Source organism: Olea europaea, unplaced genomic scaffold (genome assembly GCF_002742605.1).
Source record: "Olea europaea var. sylvestris unplaced genomic scaffold, O_europaea_v1 scaffold1429, whole genome shotgun sequence".
Lineage (NCBI taxonomy): Eukaryota > Viridiplantae > Streptophyta > Magnoliopsida > Lamiales > Oleaceae > Olea > Olea europaea.
Window position 1 is genome coordinate 324,703 of NW_019231824.1, and position 27,828 is coordinate 352,530.

The 27,828-nt window shown below is 36.3% G+C and overlaps 2 protein-coding genes across 7 annotated transcripts; one reads left to right on the top strand and one right to left on the bottom strand.

The window, feature by feature from the left end:
- The first annotated feature begins 260 nt into the window (after positions 1 to 260).
- LOC111375893 (GDP-Man:Man(3)GlcNAc(2)-PP-Dol alpha-1,2-mannosyltransferase-like) lies at positions 261 to 7,516 on the top strand. 3 transcript variants are annotated; one of them, XR_002699374.1, is made up of 8 exons: positions 261 to 587; positions 664 to 1,028; positions 3,464 to 3,750; positions 4,282 to 4,468; positions 4,827 to 4,895; positions 5,001 to 5,194; positions 6,720 to 6,854; positions 6,955 to 7,494. XR_002699374.1 is itself a non-coding variant. In XM_022998805.1 (8 exons), exons 2-8 carry the CDS (start codon positions 723 to 725, stop codon positions 7,197 to 7,199), a joined length of 1,398 nt encoding a protein of 465 aa, XP_022854573.1. In that variant the 5' UTR covers positions 263 to 587; positions 664 to 722; the 3' UTR covers positions 7,200 to 7,516. The 3 variants fall into 3 exon arrangements, 2 of the variants coding, with proteins under 2 accessions (XP_022854573.1, XP_022854574.1); XM_022998805.1 differs by having other exon boundaries at positions 263 to 587; positions 6,745 to 6,854; positions 6,955 to 7,516; XM_022998806.1 differs by lacking the exons at positions 261 to 587; positions 664 to 1,028 and adding an exon at positions 3,083 to 3,223 and having other exon boundaries at positions 6,745 to 6,854; positions 6,955 to 7,516.
- Positions 7,517 to 7,964: 448 nt separating this feature from the next.
- Positions 7,965 to 25,994, bottom strand: LOC111375894 (small nuclear ribonucleoprotein-associated protein B'-like). Of its 4 annotated transcripts, XR_002699375.1 has the most exons (4): positions 25,001 to 25,994; positions 23,758 to 23,850; positions 9,369 to 9,478; positions 7,965 to 8,153 (listed from the first exon to the last, which is right to left on the bottom strand). XR_002699375.1 is itself a non-coding variant. In XM_022998808.1 (2 exons), the coding sequence occupies exon 1, from the start codon at positions 25,880 to 25,882 to the stop codon at positions 25,019 to 25,021; it is 864 nt and encodes a 287-aa protein (XP_022854576.1). In that variant the 5' UTR covers positions 25,883 to 25,994; the 3' UTR covers positions 7,966 to 8,153; positions 25,001 to 25,018. The 4 variants fall into 4 exon arrangements, 2 of the variants coding, with proteins under 2 accessions (XP_022854576.1, XP_022854575.1); XR_002699376.1 differs by lacking the exon at positions 9,369 to 9,478 and having other exon boundaries at positions 7,966 to 8,153; XM_022998808.1 differs by lacking the exons at positions 9,369 to 9,478; positions 23,758 to 23,850 and having other exon boundaries at positions 7,966 to 8,153.
- Positions 25,995 to 27,828: the final 1,834 nt, after the last annotated feature.

Below are 27,828 nucleotides of genomic sequence, written 5' to 3' on the forward strand. Positions count from 1 at the left end.
GAAAGTGTGTTTTTTTAACTGTCGATTATGGGTCATCACGACATCGCATGACACAATATCAAAAATAATGTAAAAAAGAATCTAGCATGATAAGTGCTTCCACTAGCCCAACGCTTTTGGTCTACCAAATGCACCATAGGGACCTAACTTCTGTCAAAATAAAATACGGGGAAATAGATGGTCCATTTTAAAGTTAAAGAATGAAAGTAAAATAAGAGTCAAAGATTGGGGACCTCCATTGCTATTTTACCAAAAAAAATTGTATGAAATCTTTGGTGTTTTCGACCGTTCTCCTCCGAGACCTCCACCAGTACCGCCCCGGCCGCCGTCGAATCGTGATAGCGTGAAAGTATAGAAACAAGAAACGACCCAATTCCGATCCCTCTCAAGCTCTTCATTTTTTATGCAATCCATAGTTTTTGTCCATTTTCAAACCTCACACGTTCTTTATTTTTTCAACGTAATCACCGCCATTTTCAGCAGGAAGTTCGCACCCCTATATACCGAATTTGATAAAATTCCTATTTTTTCCTTCTTTCTCGATTCTGGCTTCATAAAGCAGACGTGGGATTGAGCCAGCCAGCCAGGTAAGAAGATTTGCTGGTTTATATTGAAGTTATTCTGTTGTGTTGATTTTAGGGTTTTTTGATGATTGAAAATCAGGTGTGGATTTACTGAATTTGATGTTTGAAGATTTTAATTGAACTGGTTATTTTTATCGAATGGCTAAATGGCTACTCTTCTCGACTTTACCGCTTGGAAGCCTGCTATTGTCATTTGTTATCCGACTCTTCTCAGCCATAATCAATTGCCGGAGGAACAGGAAGAAAGCTGTGGGATTCTTCCATCCTTACACAAATGATGGCGGTGGAGGTGAGCGAGTTCTCTGGTGCGCCGTCAAAGCAATCCAAGAAGAATCACCCGATCTTGACTGCGTCATCTATACCGGTGATCATGATGCCTCCCCTAAATCCCTCTCTGCCCGAGCCCTCGATCGTTTTGGGGTCAAATTACTCCACTCTCCGAAGGTGCATTTCATTTCGTACCCATATACATGCTTAGGTACTAGGTATGCAATGGAATCCTACACTAACCTGTGTAAATTCTGCTTTTCCAGTCCTCTGAACAATACTTAATTTATACACATGCATGTTTTATATGAGTTTCTTGAGTATTGTGGTTTTGGTTGTTTTTAGTTTCTAAGTAGATAGAATGAACGAGTAACTTCACCCTTTGGGTTTTGCAATGACGTACTAGCTTGTAATTGTATGAATCGTGTTTATCTAAGAATTGCTGAAATAAGTTAAAATAATCTAAGAATTGCTGAAATAAGTTAAAATAATGGAGATCACACTGCTTCAATTTAGCCTAATAGATATAAGGAGTCCTTATATCCTATTAATATCAGACTCGTAGTAGATTGGATTTGAGATTTGTGAGGGGTTTGTTTATATTAATATGGTCAACGAATGTTTTAGGTGCGGATAGAGTAGAAACTCAAAATTGAAACGAACTTCTTTTTTTTTTTTTTTAATTATATGACATTCAATTGTAGATAGAAAACCAATGTGATGGAAGAGCATTCTTAATTTTGACATTGGTGGCGTGCTTCTATTCTTGTCTCTTTGTTTCCATTTGAATGAATAGAACCAAGATTGGTCGCTTGGGAGGCAATTAGGAATGTTCTCATTGGCGAAGTGAGGGGTTTGTTTATATTAAAATGGACAATGAATGTTTTAGGTGCGGAAAGAGTAGGTAGTCAAAATTGAAACGTACCTTTTTTTTTTATAACTAAATGACATTCAATTGTAGATAGAAAACCAATGTGATGGAAGAGCATTCTTAATGTTGACATTAGTGGTGTGCTTCTATTCTTGTCTCTTTGTTTCCATTTGAATGAATAGAACCAAGATTGGTGGCTTGGGAGGCAATTAGGAATGTTCTCAGTGGCGAAACAGTGGATACGAGTAAACAGGCAGGAAAGTCAACAGCAGGGGCATGATGATTAGAATGAGAAATGGCTGCAGGGGTTTTGGCCAGTTGTGTGTCTCTGGTGGTTGAAGATGGGTCAAACCTTGGTGTTGGTGGATTGTTGACCTACGTCTACGTTGAAAATGAATAGTAAGAGCGAGGAGAGGAACTTTGTTGGAGGGTTGACATACATCTAGGTTGAAAGTGAGAAGTAAGAGAGAGGAGAGGACCGATCCGATTGTGGGTAAAGTAGAGATGTGATTAGTAGTATGGTTTTGTGGTTGGAAATTATGAGCACAGACATGCTGCCGGAGTGTTGGTTTCCTAAGCTATCAAAATCCAACACCACGACATGTGTTGCACACACCCAGACACATGTCAAACACGTCCGAGTTCATGCTTACTAGGTTGTAAGTTATTTTGGGAAAAAGAGTAAAAGACAAGGAGAAAATGTCCTAAACTTTGCCGCAATTGAAAAAATGCCATGTGTGTTTTGTACATAAAAAAGCAAAAAAAAAAATTCTAAGGGTCCGTTTGATTATAAAGATGAAATTGAATTGAATTGAAAACGAATTATAGGGAATTGAATTGTCTAGAAATTGTTTTTTTAGGAATTATAAATTATTGTGTTTGATTGATACAATTTTCCAAGCGAAAAATGTTGAAATAAAGTGTTTTTTAGTGTTTGTTTGGTTTTGTTTTACATGAAATTTATCAATTAAAGGAATAGATTTTACTAGTTTTGAGAATAAAATTTGTTTCCATTACCAACCCCCCAAAACAAAACAAAAAAATAAAAAAAATCAAGAAAATCATCTATCTTTTGGTGTTCGTTTGGTTTTGTTTTACGTGGAAATTTTCAATTAAAGGAAAATATTTTTTTACGATTATTCTTAGAATTTGTTTCCATTGTCAAAAATAATAATAATAATAATAAACAAATAATTAATAAATAAATAAATAAAATTCTGCTACAGTAAACTGGAATTGGAATTCTCACCATTTTGTTGAGAATTCCAATTCAAGGAAAAGTGGGAAAATTGCTTAGGTGGCTAGAATCATGGAAAATAAATTCCCTATAATTTTTTACCTATCAAACACTCATTTTTGGCAAAAGGTGGAAATGAATTTCCATTTTCCATGGAATTGGAGGTTATCAAACACTACCTAAGCAATTTGGGAGATCATTGCAAAACTGCTTGGATGGGACAAAAATGCTTGAGAAGAAGAAGCCATGCTAAACAGGGCCACTGTAAGAAATATCAACATTCAAATATAATTTGCTATATCTAATTGTTCATTTGGTTAAGTAGCAAATTGGAGCTTTGGGCACAAAAATAGACAAAAAACTGAAGAATGTAGCGGTTTTTGTGCCTAGCTTTTTTTCTTTTCTATCTTTTGTACTTCTCAATATTCTGACTTGCTTAGTATGCGTTTAGTAGAATATATTAGTTATTGGTTTCTTAAGATTTATGAATATGCTGCTTTTCAGGTGGTGCATCTTTATAAGAGGAAATGGGTTGAAGAAACCATGTATCCTCGATTCACTATGATTGGTCAGAGCTTTGGTTCAGTGTACCTTTCATGGGAAGCTTTGTGCAAGTTTACTCCTTTGTATTATTTAGATACCAGTGGATATGCATTTACTTATCCCATAGCGCGGTTGTTTGGATGCAAAGTTATTAGCTACACACATTACCCGACAATCAGTTTAGACATGCTAACTCGTGTTCATGCACAAAATTCTATGTACAACAATGATGCTTCCATTGCTAAGAGGTATTTTTTCAACTTCTAATGTAAAGCTTGTATATTACGATTGTCCTGAGGAATGAGCTCAAATTTGAAATATAGTAATGTTTTTCTTTTCTTTCTGATATTTTACCCAAAAGATGGTTGCTGTTTACTGCATTAGTTGTTGAGGAAGCTTGGTAATCGCATGCATATGGCATCTCAGTATAGTGTGAATAATCTAAGTTGAGATATGGAGAGAAAAATCTTATCACAGATCTGACTAAGCACACTCCGTCAATGGCTATTTCCAATCGTCCTAAATGTACGGGCTAGAAACATCTATTTTCTTAATAATCTGGAGTTATATAATCTTTTCCCCTCCATTTGCATCTTCTGAGTTTTTCGTTGGGACAATTGATTATCGAGATCTTGCTTTTCAAATATCTGTTTTGATTTTGTAACAGTACTTACAAATTGCGTACCCAATGAAGCCAGTTCAAATCTTGATGAACCTATTAGTTTTCATCTTCTTTTTGTCTACTAAATTCATGAAGCTAACCAATATTTTTCTTTCAGTGCACTGCTGTCATGGTGCAAAGTCATCTATTACATGATTTTCAGCTGGATGTATGGAATTGTAGGCTCATGTGCACACATTGCAATGGTGAATTCCTCATGGACAAAATCCCACATTGAAAAGCTTTGGGGAATTCCAGCTCGTATTAAGCTAGTTTATCCTCCGTGTGATACTTCCAGGCTTCAGGTTTGTATTTTGGAAACTTATTTTCTAGTTTGACAATGTTGTAAAAAAGGCTCTGGAAATAGGTGCTTGATATATCATTATAAGTTGTGTGTCATAAGTTTCTAGTGTGAACCTTTGTGTAATAAAATTTGTTTATCAACTCTTACCAAGTTATGAACAGCCAGTCTTCGAAGGCTCCTGATGGATTTAAACTACTTATCCCAACTGGACTTTGATCACTTCATGCATTTAAAATGATTAAGGTCATTGTAAGGAAGCAAAAAGAAATACTATGCGTGATTAAAAGAGAATTTTTGGATGCTATACTGCAAGTCTTGATTTGTAAAAGTGTAAATACTAACCTGCAACGTCCATGCAGGTGCTACCATTAGAAAGGCCAATGCAACCACCAAAGATTATATCTGTCGCTCAATTTCGTCCAGAGAAGGTGGGCATTTTATGAAATCAAGATATATGTACTTGAGAAGTTTCTCTTCTACGAACGTTTTAAGTTTTGTTAGAATTGTGCTTGATCATGATTCATATTTTACAGGCACACCCCCTTCAACTTGAGGCATTTGCAGTTGCTGTAAAAAATTTAGATGCAGATCTGCCCAGACCAAAGCTCCAATTTGTAGGTAGTTGCAGAAATGAAGCAGATGAGAAAAGATTGCAACACCTCAGGGATCGAGCTAATGAGCTGAAAGTGGAAGGTGATGTGGAGTTCCATAAAAATGTGTTGTACAGGTTTGTGATTTTACTCTTTTAGCATGCTTGATATGGTGTATTAGACAACACTAGTCGATATTAAGGAAGGACAGAAAATTAAAATCTAGGTCATTGCATTATCTAACCCAATGTAACACTATATACCAAACATGCACTTTATACCACTAAACTGTTTTAGATATTTAGTGGAATTTTACAACTTATTTACAAGCGAAAATACTAACTATTTACTTGCATTATAAGTTGTAATGGTCTTATACAATGAACTTAATGGCTCAAAGCAAATGCACAAAACAAAAGAGTTACCTTCATAGCAATGATGGCCAGGTATACACAGAAAACTTGTGATTCTTATTGTGGGGAATTATCCTATTTTCCATATTGATTTGGCCAAAGAGTTTTTTGTAGTTGACACTATCATGTTGGTTAAGTTTGTATGTTGTCCAGTTTATAAGTAATAATTAGATGCCAAATTTTCTCTTACTGAGCATCACGTTCTATGATTTAAGTTTAGCTTCCTACAAGTTGTGCAGATGTTAACAACATGTCATCAATAACTAGCTACAATAGGTGCTTCCGCCCTTGATGTTTTGTCAAATTTGTAATGACGAATTACCATAAATGAACAATCTTTTATATATTACATTTGATACATGAAAATTAATTGTCAAATGTTCTTAAGCCTCTGTTTGGTTGAGATTAAAATCAGATTTTTAGTAGATTTTGATGAAAGTCGTTGAAATGTGTGATTAAAATTAGTTGTTCACTTTAACTTATATTAAAATATGAATTTTAATTTGTACCAAACAGGGGATAACTAATATCATATATTTGTGCTACTTAGTTTTATCCCATTTTTAAGATTATTTACCAACATTGGACATATTGAGTTGACACCATCCTCACCTTCCTCCAGCTTATCACTAGCAATCTGTTCAGGGCACTGATAAGGATATGGACTTTAGTATTTGCTAGTCAAAGTTAAACGTGCATTGCACGTTATTCTAAAATACTTTATAAGTGATGTAAAAGTAATATTTGGTACCAATTTATTAAATGATTTGATAAGTCTCGAACGAATTAAAGAAAATAAAATTTAGCATAAAATTTTAAGAAAAGAAAATTATATTCAAATTGTACTCTCAAAACTCAATTTTTATGATTCAAGTTTTTTGTAATGACGAATTACCATAAATGAACAATCTTTTATATATTACATTTGATACATGAAAATTAATTGTTAATACATAAATTTAAACACCCATTAAAATTTCAAGAAAGATGAATATGAATAAATTCATCTATAAGACTCTAGATTTATGTAATTCAAGATTAATCAAATGAAAATTCATTGAATCTAGATTAATGTGAATATTAATTAATTGATAATTAATAACACAGTTAATAAATGACAATAATTTTGTAATATTTATTATATATCGAAAAATGAAAAGTAAGGTATTATTGAAATAATTGAATTGTAGAGGGTTAAAATCGTCCAAAAAATGATTCTCTCTTGATGTGATATTTTAATATATTATAGATATATACTTTTTGGGTTGCTGCAGCGAGCTGGTGAAACTCTTGGGAGGTGCAGCTGTGGGAATTCACTCCATGGTAGATGAGCATTTTGGCATAAGCGTAGTGGAGTACATGGCTTCTGGTGCCATACCAGTTGGTTTGTTTCCAATTTTGCATATTATTGTTATCTTCTCATGTAATAGTTATCTCGCATTTTCTGTATTGGCAATCAACTTACGGGTTTTTTATGTTATCAGCCCATAATTCAGCTGGCCCAAAGATGGACATTGTCTTACCAGAAGAAGGAACGCAAACAGGATTTCTAGCTCAGAGTGTGCAAGACTATGCAGATGCTATCCTCAAAATCATGACAATGCCTGAAACAGAGCGGCTTGAGATGGCTGCTGCTGCTAGGAGACGAGCTTTGAGGTTCTCCAAACGAAGATTTTCTGAAGATTTCAAGGCCGCTATCCGACCAATCTTGTTTCATGCCTCTAGATGATCTAAAACTATATTTGTCACACGTAAAAAGATCAAGACAAACACATTCTGGGAGTTCATCTTTAAATGATCCTTAACAGAAGAGAGCTCTAATGAGTGCTATGGATAATACACTGCTCCTCCCTCGAACAGATTGGTTATGCATATGGAAAACTGAAGTTAGATGTATGTTGTGATGGTGAAGCTGAGTTTATATTAATGTTGAAAGAGCTGACAGCAAACAGGTTAGACTGGCATTATTGAATGCTCATATACACATATTTAAAGGATGAATGTGAATACTAAATTTATGAATTTATGTGTTTTGTTTGGAATTAACCCCTTAGTGATATAGTGTGCCGTGTCTATCATTTCTCTTCAACTAGCCTATGCTCTGCCCATATTCAATTTGTTTGAAAACTAATTTTTAAAAGCGCTTTCCATTCCAAAATACTTTTAAAAGAAGTCACATTAGACTAGCTTTCTCCAAAAACACTTTTAATAGAAAAACATTTTCATAAAATGAGTCAAACGCATTCAAAAGCTCCTGAGTCATGCCAAACGGGCCTTAAATGGCTGCCCAAAACGGTGGATTGTGATAAGGTTCTAATAAGATTTCATAATTCTTGATTATTTTAATCTATTCCATGAGAAGAACCTGGGTGATAGCGAGGTGGATGTTCTATTGTTACAATTTGCATGATTATATTATCTAGTTTAGTGTCAACCTAAATGGGACTGAATGAGTTCATGAATCTTAACAATTTTTAGTTTTCAACTCTTTTTCGATTGTTATTATTAATATGCGCACTATGCAAAATCTCTGATAAATATTTTGATGGTAAAACCGTACAAAGGCAACATCAAAAAGGAAGTATATTTACAGACAGAAAGCATAGCAAATTTAAAGCTAGCTACTCATAAAATTGCCTTTGACTTTATATCTTCACAGCACTCGAACCACCAACCAGGAGAACTACAAAATGAAATAATCGTACGTTAATTGTTAATCAAGGTTGGTTCAAACAAAAGCATCCAGTAATCATAGGAAACAGAAGAAATTGAATGCAATCCTATCAATCGAATGAAAAAAAACAAAGAAATAAAGCCGACGGCGACACCTCCCAATTAGGATTATATCAGACATTTCTTTTAGATATGAACTTGTCGTATAAACTTAGACTAATTTAAGAGAACAGGTTCAAATATACAGCAGAAAGATTCTTTTAGAACTTTTTATACTGAGGAATTCACAATGTATAAAAATGTTTGCCATGGCAACCACTACATCAAAGAAGAGTGATATTCTTTAAGGAAAGACGAGATGCAATTCGGCAGACAAAAAGTGCAGGAACAGAGTATTGGAAGGTGACAAAGCTGCTGAATTAGAAAGACAGCAGACTCAGCAACACAGTCAACAAAGGAAGGACACATTGGGAATTAACCACTACACAACAATAACAGAATAAGAACTCTCTAGAGAAGGAAGAGATATTCAATATTAGTTAGAGAATTTGTTATGTAAATCTGTATTGCATGTAAATATTCTTCTAGAATAGTCTTTGGCATATATATAGACACATACCTCTGTACAGCTTACGGTGTGAGAAATCAATACAATTTAGGGGTCGTTTGTTCCATATTTTTCCAACAAAAATGCATTTTAAACATCACATCATAGGTCCTACCTTACAGTGTTGAAGTCAAATATTGTAGACTGATTTGATGGAAAAAAATGTATTATTTTCCCAAATAATGTGCACCAAACAAACGGGGGTTTAATTTCAATTTTCTTCAATCATTCAGCCAATTCTCCTTATCTTATCTTTATATTTCTGAAATAGTATCAGAGCCAGGTTCTGGAGGATTTTGATGCTGGAAATATAAACACAGATCAAATCCAAACCCAAAATTCAAATGTTAATCAGTCTGGTAATCCATCAAATATTGTAAATCATGATCCTACCCAGCCAAACAGTCCATATTTTATTGGGAGCAATGACAACACTGGAGCCATGCTTGTTACTCATACTTTGGATGCTAATAACTATCACTCATGGGCTCGTTCAATGAAGAGGGCATTACGAATAAAAAACAAGTTAGCATTCATTGATGGAAGCCTAAAAGAGCCTGCAGATCCAAATGATCCACTCATGGAGCACTGGCTGCGTTGTAATGATATAGTGATTACCTGGATGCAAAACACCATGGCTGTTGACATCAAGTGTAGCACCACATATGCCGAGACAGCGCACCAACTATGGATTGAGCTAAAACAGCGTTTTGCTCAACAAAATGCACCTAGAATTTTTGAAATTAAGCAGGCAATAAGTATGTTACTACAAAATGAAAACCCCGTAAGTGTCTATTTCTCCAAATTCAAAACTCTTCTAGATGAACTCATGAATTATGAAGCTGTGCCTAATTGTAGTTGTGGGAGTTCAAAGATTGTTATTCAAAATCAACAAAAGGATTGGGTAATGAAATTTTTGATGGTTTGAACGATTCATATAAAGGGATCAAGGCACAAATCTTGCTAATTAAATTGTTCCCCAGCTTGAATGAAGTTTATTCAATAATACAACAAGAGGAGAAAAGGAGGGAAATATTAACTGAGGGGTCTTCACATGAGTCTATGACACTTCTTACAAGGGAGAGCTTTAAAGAAAAAGGGAAACAAAACACTCAAAGGAGGGATAGATACTACTGCACATTTTGCAAAATCGCAGGGCATTCGCTTGAAAGATGTTTCAAAGCAAATCCAAACAAACCAATTTGCACTTATTGTCAAGTTCCTGGCCATTTAGTAGACAAATGTTTCAAACTCCATGGCTATCCTCCAGGCCACAAGTTCAATGGAAAAGAAAAGGCATCAGCAAACCAAGCTATTGCAACTCTATCTCCTGCACACGAGGTTGGGAACAACAAATCTCAGGTGTACTTAAGTCAAGAACAGATTTCTCAGCTAATGGCTCTCCTCAAACCAGTCAACAACTCTCAAACCCACTCAGTCAATAATGCTCAAAACATTATTGCCTCCACTTCTACTGATGAAAACATACATCAACTCTCTGGTATATCTCTATGCATGTCAGTTGTTAAATCAAAGCAATCTAACATAATGGACATTCCTTGGATTCTTGATACAGGAGCAACAGATCATATGATCTGCTCCACTTCATTTATGCTGAAGTTGCGTAATCTATTGCTCTACCAAATGTTAACACGGTCCCAGTTACCCACATAGGAACAGTTAAAGTCACTGATGTTATGATACTTGAAGATGTTCTTTCTGCGCTTGATCTTCTTCTCTCGTTATTGTTTCATCCAGGACCTTTCAGCTTGGAAAACGATTGGCATGGGTGAAGTGAAGGAAGGGCTTTATCATATGATGCTCAAGGACGTTTCTTCTTCAGCCTTATCAGATTACTTAGGTAAGTTACATAACCAGTTTCCAATCTCCGCTTCAGTGACCTCTAATACCCAAAGTTTTGATGTTTGGCATTACAGATTAGGACACACTTTTTACTCTATCTTTAGTGTAGATGGTGATGTTCAATTTTCAAAGTCCCCCAGTAATAAGTTTTGCTCTATATATCCTTTATCTAAAATGAACAAGTTACCTTTTCCTAAGAGCACTCACAAAACTAGTAAGTGTTTTGAATTACTACATTGTGACATTTGGGGTCCTTGTAATGAAATTGGTAGTAATGGTTCTAAATATTTCTTAACCATTGTGGATGATTTTAGCAGACGCACTTGGGTATATACCTTAAAACTAAAATCTGACGCTACCAGTGCACTGCAAGGCTTTTGTGCTATGGTTGAAACACAATTTGAAGCTAAAATTAAAATCATTAGAACGGATAATGGTGGGGAGTTCAATATGAAGGAATTTTACCTTAAAAAAGGCATTATACACCACAAAACTTGTATTGAAACACCCCAACAAAATGCTATTGTTGAAAGAAAGCATCAGCACATTCTTAACATAGCTAAGGCCTTGAAACTTCAAAGTGGAATCCCATTGAAATATTGAGACCATTGTGTTTTAACCGCAGTGTATCTCATAAATAGGACTCCTCCATCCATATTGAAAAACAAAAGCCCTTATCAGATCTTATTCAACGAAAGACCACTTTACAATCATCTCAAAGTATTTGGCTGTCTTGCCTTTCCAACCACCATTGTCAATGGAAGACACAAATTTGATCCTAGAGCAAAGAGATGCGTGTTCATAGGCTATCCATTTGGAGTCAAGGGATATACTCTACTAGACCTCGAAACCAAGAAAATTTTCGTCTCTAGAAATGTAGTGTTTTATGAGAATATTTTTCCTTTCAAAGAAAATTCCATCAAAAACAGATCAAAACAATATCAGCTCCACTCAAGATCTCATAATTCACAATGAAACAATTACCACATTCCCAAACACTAGTCATGACATTGATATGCCAGAAACAAATTACCAAACCGTTCAACCCATGGAAGATTTTTTACAAAATTCTGACCATGATAAATCCCAACCTGACACTAACACTGATAATCTAGACCTCAACAACTCTTCTTGTCTAAGGATCACATGAATGTGCATTAAGCTAGCTTGGTAGAGCAGCTGCTGCTATTTGGACCCTAGAACAAACTGAACCTGTACTCTGCGGTGGCTGGGATTGTTGTCTGGCGGTGGTGCCACCCTTCAACCGAACCTCGACCTTTCACTGTGACACACCGAACTTAAGCTTCGAGGATCACGTACTAAACATAATAGCTTCTGCCTTTGGTACATGTAAATACTATTAAATAGAAGTATTACATGTTGGAAACTTATTTTCAATTTAGTAAAATAGTTCTTATAAAATTCAATAGCCGGTAGAAGTGCATGTCGACAAGAAATTATACTTTACATATACGGACTTGGCACTACCAAGGTTAGTTGGGGCAACAAGTTTGACAATTTTTATAAAATTCATTCCAACTCCGTTTCACATGAAATTTGCGGCATTAGAAAGATAATTTTAAGTAGTTTTTTAGGTTAAAATATGAAAATTTTCCAAGATCATGTGGTATGGACGTTTTACTGAAAACAACGAAGTGTTACACGGGAAATCCAGATTGACCCTTTGACATTTAAAAATTTATATCTCAAGTCACAAATATCCAAATTGAGTAATTCCTGCGGCCATGTTTAGAAAACTCAAAGAGGAACACAGAAATATTTTTAGAGTCTCAAATGGATACTTATAGAGTTGGAAATAACGTTTTGAAGTTGACCCCAAAACTTTTTCGTTTCTGCCTCTTTCATCACTTGCAAGAAAACACTATAAAAATGTCTCTTAACATAACAAAAAAGGTTTGATTACTAAATTTACTTTTAATATCATATTACATCATGTCATGTACATGTTTTTATATAACACCATAATAAAAACAGATGGAAAGCAGTCATCGAACAAAACATATAAAATGAAACTTTCGATGCAAAACATCTGTCCTTAACCCATCATCACTTATGCTAGCTAACTTCCATCAACCAACGATCATGGATCTGAAAATTTAGAATAGAATACTATGAGTATAAGGAATACTCAGTAAGATACCATGCTTGAATTTTATCATGTTAATACTACACAAAAGAATGCAATCAAACACATACTTGCACCTTCCGGCTTGCCGGTGCCCTTCGGACTTGTCCTAAGGCATAAATAGATATCTAACTTTGTGGACTTGTCCACCATATGCTTATTATGGCTTTTCATGCATAACTTAAGTATAAATATTACCATGAAATTATACCCCTTAAGTATGAAAAGTATCTTACCGTAAAATTTGAAGAAATTTCGATTGAAATATGAATTGAAAGTGTTAGGCTTTACTTCCTTTTCCTTTCCTTCCTTCTTGTCGGTTTTTTCTCTCTATTTGTGTGTATAAATGTTTTGCAAAGTGAAGGAAATCTTTTTCTATAACAATGGACATGGATATATATATATATATAAGGATAATGGATTGATCTTTGTTTTTTTTTTTTTTTTAATCTCCACCGCCTCACCTTTTCTTTTACCTCCATTCTTTTTTTTTTTTTGGCTTCTACACATGTTTGGCCTATTGTATAAGTGTATGGTAATGATAAATGACAAGTGGGTTGATTATAGGGTAATAAGTGGCCACAAATTCTAGATTTACTGTCCTTCATCATCGAGCAAACTAGCAACTGACTTTCAACCAATGATCAAGGTAAAAAAAAAATTTTAATTTTATGAGTTTTCTTATGCAACGAACTGCTATATCTATGGCTGGATATAGGAATACTTTGAATCAAGTCATGGTTGAGATTATGAAGTCATAAACACTTATATCTAAATATTTATTAGAGCCTTGTAGAGAGTAACATAATTAATCAATTTTTGTCCTAGTTATGGCACGAACGGTAAGAACCCCCACAAGGACAGAAGCTTGTGGTTTTGCGAAAAAGCGGGACATATTATTGGCATTTTACTATAATTATCGTATGCATCCGCTCCATAGCCTCGAACAACATCTTGATCTGTTAGACTGTATTATTGAGATGTTATGGAAGATACACCATAGCTTAAGGGATAAGGTGAAGATACAGAGGTTATATGAAACTGTTCCAGAACCTTGGGCCTCAGTCATAAATGAGATTGTGCTATGGTCTGACGATGACCTTTCGTATGAAGACCTTAGATATTTGCTTCGAGAAAATTATGGAACTAGTCGTGATTTACAGCGAAACTTTAAGAAGACTATAACCTTATCCATGAATACCAGTTTACGAGCTACCAATTCTAGGCTAGATAAGGGATCGTTGGCTAAGTGCTTTTCGAGAGTTCTAGATGAAAGTTTTCCCGTACCATTACCAGATAGTTCGGAGCAAAGCACGTTAGAAGAAGACCCAGAGGAAGACCCCGATGAGGATCCAGAAGAAATAGAAGATTAGACACCATCTTATCTAGATATCTTTGTTTTTGGAATAGGATAGGATGTAGTATGTACCTCTGCTTTTGAATGTATGTACCATACCTCAACATGGTTTTTGTTTGTGAAAAATAATAATGTATATATATGAAGGAAAGTTGCCTTGGCCTTCGGATTTTTTTCTCAAATTAGTATTTCGTTCTGAAGTAATCCTAACTGGATGAACATTTTTTTTCATTCAAAGGAAATGCCTCCAAAGCGCAACTACGGCAATGCTAATGCTAGTTCTAGTGGTGGCGAAGTTAATGTTGCAAACTTTGCACGAGAACTGATTGCTGTAATGCGGGAGTTGGGACAGCAACAACAGGCACCACCTTTGACTGGGCAACGAACCCTAAATCAACAAATACCAGTTGATTATCAGGAACCCAACCAACTAACTATTCAACCTCAAATAGTACATAACTCGAGGGATCGAACTGCAATGATAGAGCAGTTTTGTAAAATGAACCCTCCATCGTTCGAGGGGAGTATGGATCCCTTAGCAGTTGAGGATTGGTTACGAGAACTTGAACGTATCTTTAAATTTATAAGATGCGAAGATGCTGAAAGAGTAATATTTTCAGTGTTTATGTTAAAGAAGGGGGCTAGCCATTGGTGGGACATGACTACCAGGTCATTAACACCTGTTGAAGAACAAGCTATAACTTGGGCGAGGTTTAAGGAACTTGTAGAAGAAAAATTCTTCCCGGCAGCTGTGAAAGATCAAAAGGAGATGGAGTTCCTCAGACTCCAGCAGGGAACCGTGACCCTCGTGGAATATGAACGCAAATTTGAGGAATTATCAAGGTTTGCTCCACATCTAGTGGATACTGAGGAAAAGCGGGCTAGAAGATTTGAACGTGGACTTCAACCTTATATTCGTGACATAGTGTCAGTTCTCAAGCTAAACACTTATCGAGAAGTCCTGAAGCGAGCCCAGACTATTTCTTATCAAAGAACTCAAAACGTTGGAAATCCTTACCAAGTTCAAAATTTATCAGGTAAGAGAAAGTGGAACTTTGATAGATAGAATAACAGTAAAGGAAAAGGGAATAATGCACCAAAGTTGAACTTAGTTGAAAAGTTCTAGATACTTGGTCTTGATTTCCTCTTCTCTTTCCCAAGTTGATTCTTCAACATTATGGTTCCTCCATTGAACTCTCACTAATGGAATTTCTTTTGTCCTTAATTGTTAGATTCTGCGATCCAATATTGCTACTGGTTTTTCCTCATATGTCATGTTTTGTTTGATATCCAATGGTTGGTAACTAACCACATGACTTTGATTTGACACATATTGTCGAAGCATTGACACGTGGAACACATCATGAATTGCTGACAAATCTGGTGGTAGAGCGATTCGATAGGCTGCATTTCCAACTTTCTGTAAAATTTCAAAAGGACCTATGAATCTTGGTCGAAGTTTTCCTTTCTTCCCAAAACGAAGAACTCCCTTCATCGGTGCCACTTTTAAGAAAACTTTATCACTAACATTAAATGTCAAATCTTTTCTCCTTTTATCGGCATAACTTTTTTGTCGGTCCTGGGCTGCCTTAATTCTAGCCTTTATTTTATCAACCGCTCAACTAGTTTCTTCAATTATTTCGGGTTCTAAAACTCTTCGTTCACCTACTTCATCCCAATACAGGGGAGCTCTACATCTTCTATCATAAAGAGCTTCGTAAGGTGCCATCTTTATCGTAACTTGATAGCTATTATTATAGGCAAACTCTACCAGTGGTACATAATTTTCCCAACTGCCCCCTAAATCAAGGACGCATGCACGCAACATATCCTCCAAAGTCTGTATAGTCCTCTTCGATTGTCCATCAGTTTGTGGATGAAAAGCTGTGCTGAAATTTAACTTGGTTCCCATAGCTTCTTGCAAACTTTTCCAAAATTTTGAGCTAAATCTTGGATCTCTATCCGATACAATTGAGGTTGGGATACCATGGAAAGGGATGACCTCTTTGATGTATAACTGCGCGTATTGATCCATACTAAAATTCATTCTTACAGGTAGAAAATAAGCTGACTTTGTTAACCGATCCACTATAACCCACATAGCATCATTTCCCCTAGCTGATTTTGGAAAACCCATGACAAAATCCATAGTTATATGCTCCCATTTCCATTGTGGAATTGTTAATGGTTCCAACAATCCAAATGGCCTTTGATGTTCGGCTTTCACTTGTTGACAAGTCATACACCTCCTGATAAAAAGACCTATGCACCGTTTCATATTTCTCCACCAAAACATACTCCTTAGATCACAATACATTTTTGTACATCCTGGATGGGCAATATATGGAGTTAAGTGTGCTTCTTCAAGAATTTCTTTCCTCAATCCCTCATCTTTCGGCACACACAACCTCCCCTTAAAGAGTAAAGTTTTATCACTACCTAATTCAAAATCCTTTCGCTTCCTAGTACCAACTTCAGATTTGATCTTTTGCAAGAAAGTGTCACCATCTTGTGCTAATCTTATTCGATCTCTAAGTATTGGTCGAATCGTTAGAGCCACTATCCTGGTGATAGTTTGGATTGGTGGAACAATTACTTTTAGATGTAAGTTGTCGAAATCCCTTAACAACTGATCCTGCATAGTGATTAGTACTGCTAATTGTCCAACTGTCTTTCTGCTAAGGGCATCTGCTACTACATTAGCTTTACCAGGATGGTAAAGGATAGTACAATCATAATTCTTTACTAGCTCTAGCCATCTTCTCTGCCTCATATTTAATTCCTTTTGGGTGAAAAAGTACTTCAAACTCTTATGATCAGTATAAATGTCACACTTATTTCCATATAAGTAATGACGTCATATCTTGAGGGCATGAACTACCGCAGCCAATTCTAGATCATGGGTTGGGTAGTTTTGTTCATATTGTTTCAATTGTCTGGAAGCGTAGACTATCACCTTTCCTTTTTGCATTAGAACACATCATATGCCTTGTTTCGAAGCATCAATATATATAACGAATCCTTCTGGTCCGTCAGGTATTGTTAACACTGGAGCTGTGACTAATGTTCGTTTCAGCTCTTGGAAGCTTTGTTCACATTTCTCTGTCCATTGAAATTTTATCCCTTTTCGAGTCAATTGGGTCAATGGTCCTGCTATTTTAGAAAATCCCTCGATAAATCTTCTATAGTAACCAGCCAATCCCAAGAAACTACGTATTTCTCTAACATTGGTTGGTCTTACCCAATTATTTACTGCTTCCACTTTAGTTGGATCTACTTCAATTCATCGTGCTGTGATTACGTGCCCCAGAAAACTTATTTTATCCAACCAGAATTCACATTTCTTGAATTTGACATAAAACTTCTCTTTTCTTAGAGTTTCTAAAACAGTCATTAGATGTTTCTCGTGTTCCTCATTATTCTTCGAATAGATTAAGATGTCATCAATGAAAACTATAACAAATTAGTCTAAATATTCATGGAACACTCTGTTCATTAGATCCATAAATACTGCCGGGGCATTAGTCAATCCAAAAGGCATCACCAAAAATTCATAATGACCATAACGCGTCCTAAAAGCCGTCTTAGGGATATCATCTGGCTTAATTTTCAATTGGTGATATCCTGATCTTAGATCGATCTTTGAAAATACTGTAGCCCCCTTAAGCTGGTCAAACAAATCTTCTATTCTTGGAAGTGGATATTTATTTTTGATAATGAGGCGATTCAATTCTCGATAGTCAATGCACAGCCTCATTGTTCCATCCTTCTTTTTCACAAATAACACAGGTGCACCCCAAGGTGATACACTTGGTCTAATGAAACCCTTATCAAGAAGCTCCTTCAACTGTACCTTCAGCTCTTGTAGTTCCAACGGTGCCATACGATATGGAGCCTTTGAAATAGGTGTTGCTCCTGGTACCAAATCGATGGTAAACTCTACTTGCCTATCTGGTGGTAGGCCTAAAAGGTCTTCTAGAAAAATATCTTTATAGTGTCGAACTATTTGAACATCCTCAACTGACAACTTATCTTGTTTAATATCGGTCATCGATACTAGAAATCTTTGACCTAATTCCTTTCTCGTCATCCTTTCACTCTGAGTTGTTGACACTATATGAGACGATGGATTTGCCTCAGTTCCAACAAAACGGAACTCTTCCTCGCCTGGTCTTCAAAAAACCACCATTCTCTCGGTACAATGAATAGTTGCATGGCTTTTAGACAACCAGTCCATACCAAGGATAACATCAAAGTCTTTTATCGTTAATGGAATTAGATCTACGGCTATACCTCTACCATCAATTTCCATCCTAAGATCTCTAGTTATTTGGTTAGCGACAAGTATCTTTCCAGATGGGAGAAATATTTCTAAAGCATACGGAAGGAATTCACATTCCACTTTAGACTTTGCAACAAAAGAAGAAGAAATGAACGAATGTGTAGCTCCAGAATCTATAAGTACAAATGCAGGAATATTGGAAACAGAGATGATACCTGCGAGGACATTAGGGTCTCGTTCTGCTTCTTGCCTGGATAAGGAGAAAACTCTTGCTTTTCCTTTTTTATCATCTCCAGCCTTCTGTGTCTGATTCTGGAGACATTCTTTAGCGAAATGTCCTGATTTCCCATTCTTGAAATAAACATTTTTTCCCAATAGACATTCTCCTTTGTGAGGTCTATCGCACTTAGGACAACGCTTTTCACCACTAACTCCTACTATATCCGTCTTTCCTTTCTTTGGTGCATTATTCCCTTTTCCTTTACCGATATTCTATCTATCAAAGTTCCACTTTCTCTTACCTGAGAAATTTTGAACTTGGTAAGGATTTCCAACGTTTTGAGTTCTTTGATAAGAAATAGTCTGGGCTCGCTTCAGGACCTCTCGATAAGTGCTTAGCTCGAGAACTGACACTATGTCACGAATATAAGGTTGAAGTCCACGTTCAAATCTTCTAGCCCGCTTTTCCTCAGTATCCACTAGATGTGGAGCAAACCTTGATAATTCCTCAAATTTGCGTTCATCTTCCACGAGGGTCACGGTTCCCTGCTGGAGTCTGAGGAACTCCATCTCCTTTTGATCTTTCACAGCTGCCGGGAAGAATTTTTCTTCTACAAGTTCCTTAAACCTCGCCCAAGTTATAGCTTGTTCTTCAACAGGTGTTAATGACCTGGTAGTCATGTCCCACCAATGGCTAACCCCCTTCTTTAACATAAACACTGAAAATGTTACTCTTTCAGCATCTTCGCATCTTATAAAATTAAAAATACGTTCTAGTTCTCGTAACCAATCCTCAACTGCTAAGGGATCCATACTCCCTCGAACGATGGAGGGTTCATTTTACGAAACTGCTCTACCATTGCAGTTCGATCCCTCGAGTTAGGTACTATTTGAGGTTGAATAGTTAGTTGGTTGGGTTCCTGATAATCAACTGGTATTTGTTGATTTAGGGTTCGTTGCCCAGTCAAAGGTGGTGCCTGTTGTTGCTGTCCCAACTCTCGCATTACAGCAAGCAGTTCTCGTGCAAAGTTTGCAACATTAACTTCGCCACCACTAGAACTAGCATTAGCATTGCCGTGGTTGCGCTTTGGAGGCATTTCCTTTGAATGAAAAAAAATGTTCATCCAGTTAGGATTACTTCAGAACGAAATACTAATTTGAGAAAAAAAAATCCGAAGGCCAAGGCAACTTTCCTTCATATATATACATTATTATTTTTCACAAACAAAAACCATGTTGAGGTATGGTACATACATTCAAAAGCAGAGATACATACTACATCCTATCCTATTCCAAAAACAAAGATATCTAGATAAGATGGTGTCTAATCTTCTATTTCTTCTGGATCCTCATCGGGGTCTTCCTCTGGGTCTTCTTCTAACGTGCTTTGCTCCGAACTATCTGGTAATGGTACGGGAAAACTTTCATCTAGAACTCTTGAAAAGCACTTAGCCAACGGTCCCTTATCTAGCCTAGAATTGGTAGCTCGTAAACTGATATTCATGGATAAGGTTATAGTCTTCTTAAAGTTTCGCTGTAAATCACGACTAGTTCCATAACTTTCTCGAAACAAATATATAAGGTCCTCATACGAAAGGTCATCGTCAGACCATAACACAATCTCATTTATGACTGAGGCCCAAGGTTCTGGAACAGTTTCATATAACCTCTGTATCTTCACCTTATCCCTTAAGCTATGGTGTATCTTCCATAACATCTCAATAATACAGTCTAACAGATCAAGATGTTGTTCGAGGCTATGGAGCGGATGCATACGATAATTATAGTAAAATGCCAATAATATGTCCCGCTTCTTCGCAAAACCACAAGCTTCTGTCCTTGTGGGGGTTCTTACCGTTCGTGTCATAACTAGGACAAAAATTGATTAATTATGTTACTCTCTACAAGACTCTAATAAATATTTAGATATAAGTGTTTATGACTTCATAATCTCAACCATGACTTGATTCAAAGTATTCCTATATCCAGCCATAGATATAGCAGTTCGTTGTATAAGAAAACTCATAAAATTTAAAAAAAAAATTTACCTTGATCGTTGGTTGGAAGTCAGTTGCTAGTTTGCTCGATGATGAAGGACAGTAAATCTAGAATTTGTGGCTACTTATTACCCTATAATCAACCCACTTGTCATTTATCATTACCATACACTTATGCAATAGGCCAAACATGTGTAGAAGCAAAAAAAAAGAATGGAGGTAAAAGAGAAGGTGAGACGGTGGAGATTTAAAAAAAAAAAAACAAAGATCAATCCATTATCCTTATCCTTATATATATATATATGCTCATTGCCATAGAAAAAGATTTCCTTCACTTTGCAAAACATTTATACACACAAATAGAGAGAAAAAACCAACAAGAAGGAAGGAAACGAAAAGGAAGTAAAGCCTAGCACTTTCAATTCATATTTCAATCGAAATTTCTTCAAGTTTTACGGTAAGATACTTTCCATGCTTAAGGGGTATGATTTCATGGTAATATTTATACTTAAGTTATGCATGAAAAGCCATAATAAGCATATGATGGACAAGTCCACAAAGTTAGATATCTATTTATGCCTTAGGACGAGTCCGAAGGGCACCGGCAAGCCGAAAGGTGCAAGTATGTGTTTGATTGCATTCTTTTATGTAGTATTAACATGATAAAATCCAAGCATGGTATCTTACTGAGTATTCCTTATACTCATAGTATTCTATTCTAAATTTTCAGATCCATAATCGTTGGGTTGATAGAAGTTAGCTAGCATAAGTGATGATGAGTTAAGGACAAAGATATTTTGCATCGAAAGTTTCATTTTATATGTTTTGTTCGATGACTGCTTTCCATCTGTTTTTATTATGGTTTTATATAAAAACATGTACATGACATGATGTAATATGGCATTAAAAGTAAATTTAGTAATCATATCTTTTATGTTATGTTAAGAGACATTTTTATAGTGTTTTCTTGCAAGTGATGAAAGAGGCAGAAACGAAACGGTTTTGGGGTCAACTTCAAAACGTTATTTCCAACTCTATAAGTATCCATTTGAGACTCAAAATATTTCTGTGTTCCTCTTTGAGTTTTCTAAATATGGCCGCAGGAATTACTCAATTTGGATAATTGTGGCCTGAGATATAAATTTTTAAATGTCAAAGGGTCAATCTGGATTTCCTGTGTAACACTTCACTGTTTTCAGTAGCATATCTCCAGGACTTCATATGCCATCAAGCCACCTCCCTTCACCCATCTCAAAGGTTGGACAAGCTGAAGGAACAAAACTCTTTAGGTAATTACTATCCTCTTAACACTTGTGTTTCTTATGAGAAATTATCAGATTCACATAAAGCTTTCGTTACCTCTATCACTTCTCAATCTGAACCTAGAAATTACCAAGAAGCCCAAAATTTCCCTGAGTGGAATGCAGCCATGAAAACTGAGATTGAAGCTCTTGAACTTAATGACACTTGGGTTTTAGTTGACCTACCTCCTGGCAAGAAAGCAATAGGTTGTAAATGGGTATACAAAGTAAAGTTCAATGTTGATGGGAGCATAGAAAGATTTAAAGCAAGACTTGTTGCTAAAGGATACACGCAACAAGAAGGAATTGATTATCACGAGACATTCTCACCCGTTGCCAAACTTGCCACAGTCACAACGTTGCTAGCAGTGGCAGCCATAAGAGGATGGCATCTTTTTCAGTTTGATGTCAATAACACATTCTTACACGGTGAATTAGAAGAAGAGGTCTATATGGAGATTCCCCCTAGTTACTTTAAAGCTGAAAGCAAGAAAGTTTGTAAGCTCAAAAAGAGCTTGTATGGTTTGAAGCAAGCATCACACCAATGGTATGCCAAACTTTCCAAAGTTATCATCGAACAAAGGTATATTCAATCAAATGCAGATTATAGTTTATTCACTAAGAGTAATGGTGCTTCCTTTACTGCAGTTCTAGTATATGTTGATGATTTAATTGTGGTTGGAAATTGTATTAGTATGATAAACCATCTTAAAATTTCTCTTCATGACAAATTTAGGATCAAGGATCTTGATAAACTAAAGTACTTTCTTGGAATAGAAGTAGCCAGGTCTGCAGAAGGCATTTATGTATGCCAAAGGAAATATGCTCTTGATATCTTGAATGATTAAGGAACAATTGGTTCAACCCCTGCAAGGATACCATTGGACCAAAATGTGAAGTTGATCAAAGATGAAGGGGAACTACTCTTTGAACCTGGACTTTATAGAAGATTGGTTGGCAGATTATTGAATCTAACAATAACTAGACCTGATATTTCATACTCGGTCCAATTGTTAAGCCATTAATGGAAAGTCCTAGAATTCCACATCTCCATGCAGCGCACAAAGTCCTTAGATATATCAAGAGAGCCCCAGGTCAAGGAGTATTCTATCCAACAAATTCAACGTTACAGTTACATGGATATAGCGATTCGGATTGGGGAGCTTGTCCTAATACCAGGCGTTCAGTGACAGGTTATTGTGTGTTAATTGGAAAATCATTGGTGTCTTGGAAATCAAAGAAGCAACATGTTTCAAGATCATCTTCGGAGGCAAAATACAGAGCTATGGCAGATTTGTGCTGTGAATTAACATGGTTCAGGTACTTATTTGAAGATCTAAAGATAGCTCATCCCCAAGCAGCTTTCCTATATTGTGACAACAAATCAGCTGTTCATATAGCTGCCAATTCAGTTTTTCACGAAAGGACCAAACACATAGAACTTGATTGTCATTTAGTTCGTGATAAAATTCAAGATGGACAGATTGTTACCAAACATGTTCCTTGCAGGTCACATATTGCAGACATTCTAACCAAAGCCTTGAACTCTCAAAGTTTTTATTTGTGTATGCTCAAGATGGGACTAATAAACATATACTCTCCATCTTGCAGGAGGCTATTGGAAGGTGACAAAGCTGCTGAATTAGAAAGACAGTAGACTCAACAACACAGTCAGCAAAGGAAGGACACATTGGGAATTAACCACTACACAAAAATAACAGAATAAGAACTCTCTTGAGAAGGAAGAGAAACTCAGTATTAGTTAGAGAATTTGTTATGTAAATCTGTATTGCATGTAAATATTCTTCTAGAATAGTCTTTGGCATATATATATACACATACCTCTGTACAGCTTATGGTGTGAGAAATCAATACAATTTAATTTCAATTTTCTTCAATCATTCAGCCAATTCTCCTTATCTTATCTGTATATTTCTGAAACAAAGAGAGATAGATTAAGTTTAATGGATCAACAAAGAAGTGCAACATATACAAGCTAAAATGGTCATAAATGCCTCCAATTCAATAAAAGATATGGTCTTGCAAATGATAAATGGTGGAACAAGATTAAAGAAGTTCTAAGAATGCCTATAAAATGGAAAAGAGAGATAACAATATTATTTTCAGTGGGCTTGATGAATATCAGCAATGCTACCTCTAATTGCTGATACATTGTCTTTTAACATTTGGAGAACATAAGAATGTTTCAAAAAATTTCTTCTTTATTGAAAGAGTTTTCTTAGAAATGCAACTTGGAATGACCAATTCAACAAATTGAAAAAAAAAAAAAAAAAAAAAGGAATAAAAATCCGAAGAGCCACATTATTTCTTGTTCCATACAATGGCTCATTTTTCTTAAGACAGCCACTTTACACTGTAATGATTGCTTTTCTCTAATCAATTTCTGCACTGCCCACAAAACCCTTAAGACTAGTCTCTACTCTAAGAACTCACTGCAAAATGAGCTAACTACCTTTTATCTTTTGACATAATATTAGATGTCTCTGCTCCTATTCCCGAAATCCAGATTGTGGGCCAGTTATGAAAATAATGTCTAGTTGAGCAACGTTCTATTCTTTCCATTCAAGTTAGTAGAATCAACATAACCTGAAAAACTTATCTGATAACATCACAAACCAACTTCAATCAAACACTTCAATTTTGACCGTCTAATAATTGTTGCCTATACGATGTCTGTGTGTTATTGTAGTCGCAATCAAACAAGCAGGTAACAATGGCATTCATGCTCTAATGTTCAACATATAGCTTCATATATCTGAGATACATATATTATTTTACGTACCTAAACTACAAGTAAACAGCACATGACTGCAGCTAATTTATTCAACTAGTTATACTCAATTTCAGATTTAAATCACAACAATAACATATCAACAATTTACTGATACAATGGAATATATTAATATAGAAAAAGACATCAATTAACTTTTTTACTAGACCATAAGCAATGAATAACAATAATAAGAACAACTATTGTTGAGATCGTTCTCAAGAACTAACAAAATAATATTATACCACTTAATACATTATAATAGGAAGTCCTTGTAGGATTTAAATTACTTACCTAAGACAGTTTTTATTACTACTGTTGCTGATTCTGAGAAGGTGCATTGGGTGGAGGAGGCATTCCAGGTCTGGGGGGACCAAACATGTGAACTTGTCCGCCAGGAGGTGGCGGCGGCATGCCTGGGCGTGGCGGCATCTGTCCAGGAGGCGGGGCGCCAGGCATTCCAGGTCTCATAGGCGCTCCGGGAGGTGGAGGACCCCTCATCATCTGAGGTGGGGGAGGACCCATCGGCCTCTGCCCAAACTGTGAAGGCGGAAACTGACCAGGCGGCCCCGGCCTAAACTGAGGTGGAGGCGGCATCGATGCACCCGGCATCCCAGGCCTCGGAGGGAAACCACCAGGGGGCGGCATAGACGGAGGCCTTAGGACAGGAGCCTGAACCCCAGATGCCTGCTGCTGGGGAGGATAAGAAATCGGAGGCATGGAAATCTGCGGCGGGCGCGAGATCTGCGGCTGCATCATTCCAGGCGCTGGTCCGCCTACTCCTCTTACAGGCCCAGAAAGCCCAGGTTGGGCCTGCACAAGCGGGCCAGTCGGCACACCCCGGCCAGCGGCCCGACCAATCCCTGGTCCCGGAACAGCGTTTGCACCAGCGGCCTTTACACGGGACTCATCGGGGGGAGGTGGGCCCTCGACAGTTATCGAAATGACCTCCTCTCCACGAAGAAGAACAAGGCCAAGGGTGCGGCGGTCCTCGCGCTCCTCCTTGGATCCTTTAATAGGTGGAAGTTTACGAAACTCTTCGCAGTCTCCAAGTACCAAATTCATGTGCCGATCGAAGGCCATGAATTTTCCGATGAGCTGACGCCCATCCTGGATCGTAACACGCATCCGATAGTTTATATAATGGAGCATCTTCGAACTCCTAGACATCGACATTGTTGCAGATTCAAAATTGAGCTCACTTTTCCCTCTCTAACCTGTATTCCGGGAGACAGGAAGGAGCGAGACTGAGAGTAGGGTTTTGGGGAAAGTGGTTTTATATTTCCTTTTCAAAACACTGCTTGCTAAAATGAAACAGGCGGGCAGAAGCCTCCAAATAAGTCCTCCAACTTTCCGGTAAAGTTTCAGATAATTCCAAATACATCCTTCATCTTTCAGAATCCTCCAAATGAGGCATCAAACTATCAGCTAACAAACATTACATCCCTCATCTTTCAGAGACCTCCAAATGAGGCATCCAACTTTTGGCCAACTTAAATTATATCCTTAAACTTTTGAATTGTAACAAATGAGTGCTCTAACTTTCTGCTAAGTCCAAATACAACATTCAATGTTAAAAAACCTCCAAATGAGGCCTCTTTCTTTTGCTTAACTCGAATTGCATCCACAAATTTTGGTTACATCCAATTAAGGCCCTAAACATTTGGGTGACTCTAAATACATCCTTCATCTTTCAAAAACCTCCAAATGAGGTCACCAACTTTCAATATTTTTAAAACTGGATCGGACATCGACTCGAAAAAGAGAAAGGGTCAAGGGTCAAAAGATTCAACCGAAATCAAACCGAAAGTAATAAATATATTTTTTTAAACATTTTAATTTATTTTGACAACAATAAGTTTTGAACAATGACCTATGTTTTTATTATATAATAATTAAAAAAAAAAGGTTTTGGAACAATAATAGATACCAAAATTAAATTTAAAAAAATAAGCCCAAGTATTACAACAATAATATATTTATTTTAGCTTTACTTATTCAAAGCAAATTTAATCTACGTTTTTTAATTAGATGCATTATAATATAATTTATTTTAAAACTTCAAAAATTGAAATAATTTGCTATAGTCTTTATTCAAATAAATCCATTTGTTTGTTTTGCAATTGGAAGTCTTTGTCCCACATCAGTAATCGAATGCAAATGTGGAGAGAGACATGTTTTTAAAAAGGAGTGCTCATCACCAACTCAAAAAAGTATAGTACGGGCCCGTGGCTGTAATTTATGAACTTGAAACGAGTTAAAATTTTTGATAAACATAGTGCATGGGAACCAGTCAAACCGTGAACAATTTTTCTATCTATGTATAAATCGCCCGACTGTATGGTTTGTTGATCGGGTTTTCCTCTTTCGATTATTGTAGTGTGCCCGGACTGGATTTTAAGCCAATTCACGATTTCCCTGTTTGAATTGATTGGTTCAGTCCACTTTTAAAAACATTGTCGACTTTTGATAATATGAACTATATCCTTAACATTCAAGAGCCTCCATATAAGTCCTCTGACTTTCTAGTAACTCTAAATACATTCTTCATCTTTCAGGAAAATCCAAATATAGCCTCTAACTTTCGAATTACTCCAAGTACATCCCTCTTCTTTTTATACCTTCAAAATAAGGACTCCAAGTTTAGGCTAACTCCGAAAACACTCTCAACATTCAAACACCCTCTAACTTAATCCTCCATCTTTGAGATAAGTCTATATACATCCTTTATCCTTCAAAAACCTGAGGACTCAAACTTTCTAATAACTTAAATTACATCCTTTAGCTTTCAGATACCTCATATTAAGTCCTCTAAATTTTAGATAACTCTGCATACATCCTTTATCTTTCAGAAGCCTCCAAATAAGGCCTCAAAGTTTCTTATAACTCAAATTACATCCTTCAACTTTTGGATGCCTCTAATTAAATCATCTAGCTCATTCAACCTTTAGATGCCTCTGATTACATTTTCTAGCTTTCTGATAACTTTTATTGCAACCGTCAACTTTCTAATAATTCAAATTACATCCTTCAATTTTTAGATACCTCAAGTAAGTCCTCTAACTTTCCTATAACTATAAATACATCCTTCATCTTTCAGATACCTCTAGTAAGTCCTCTAA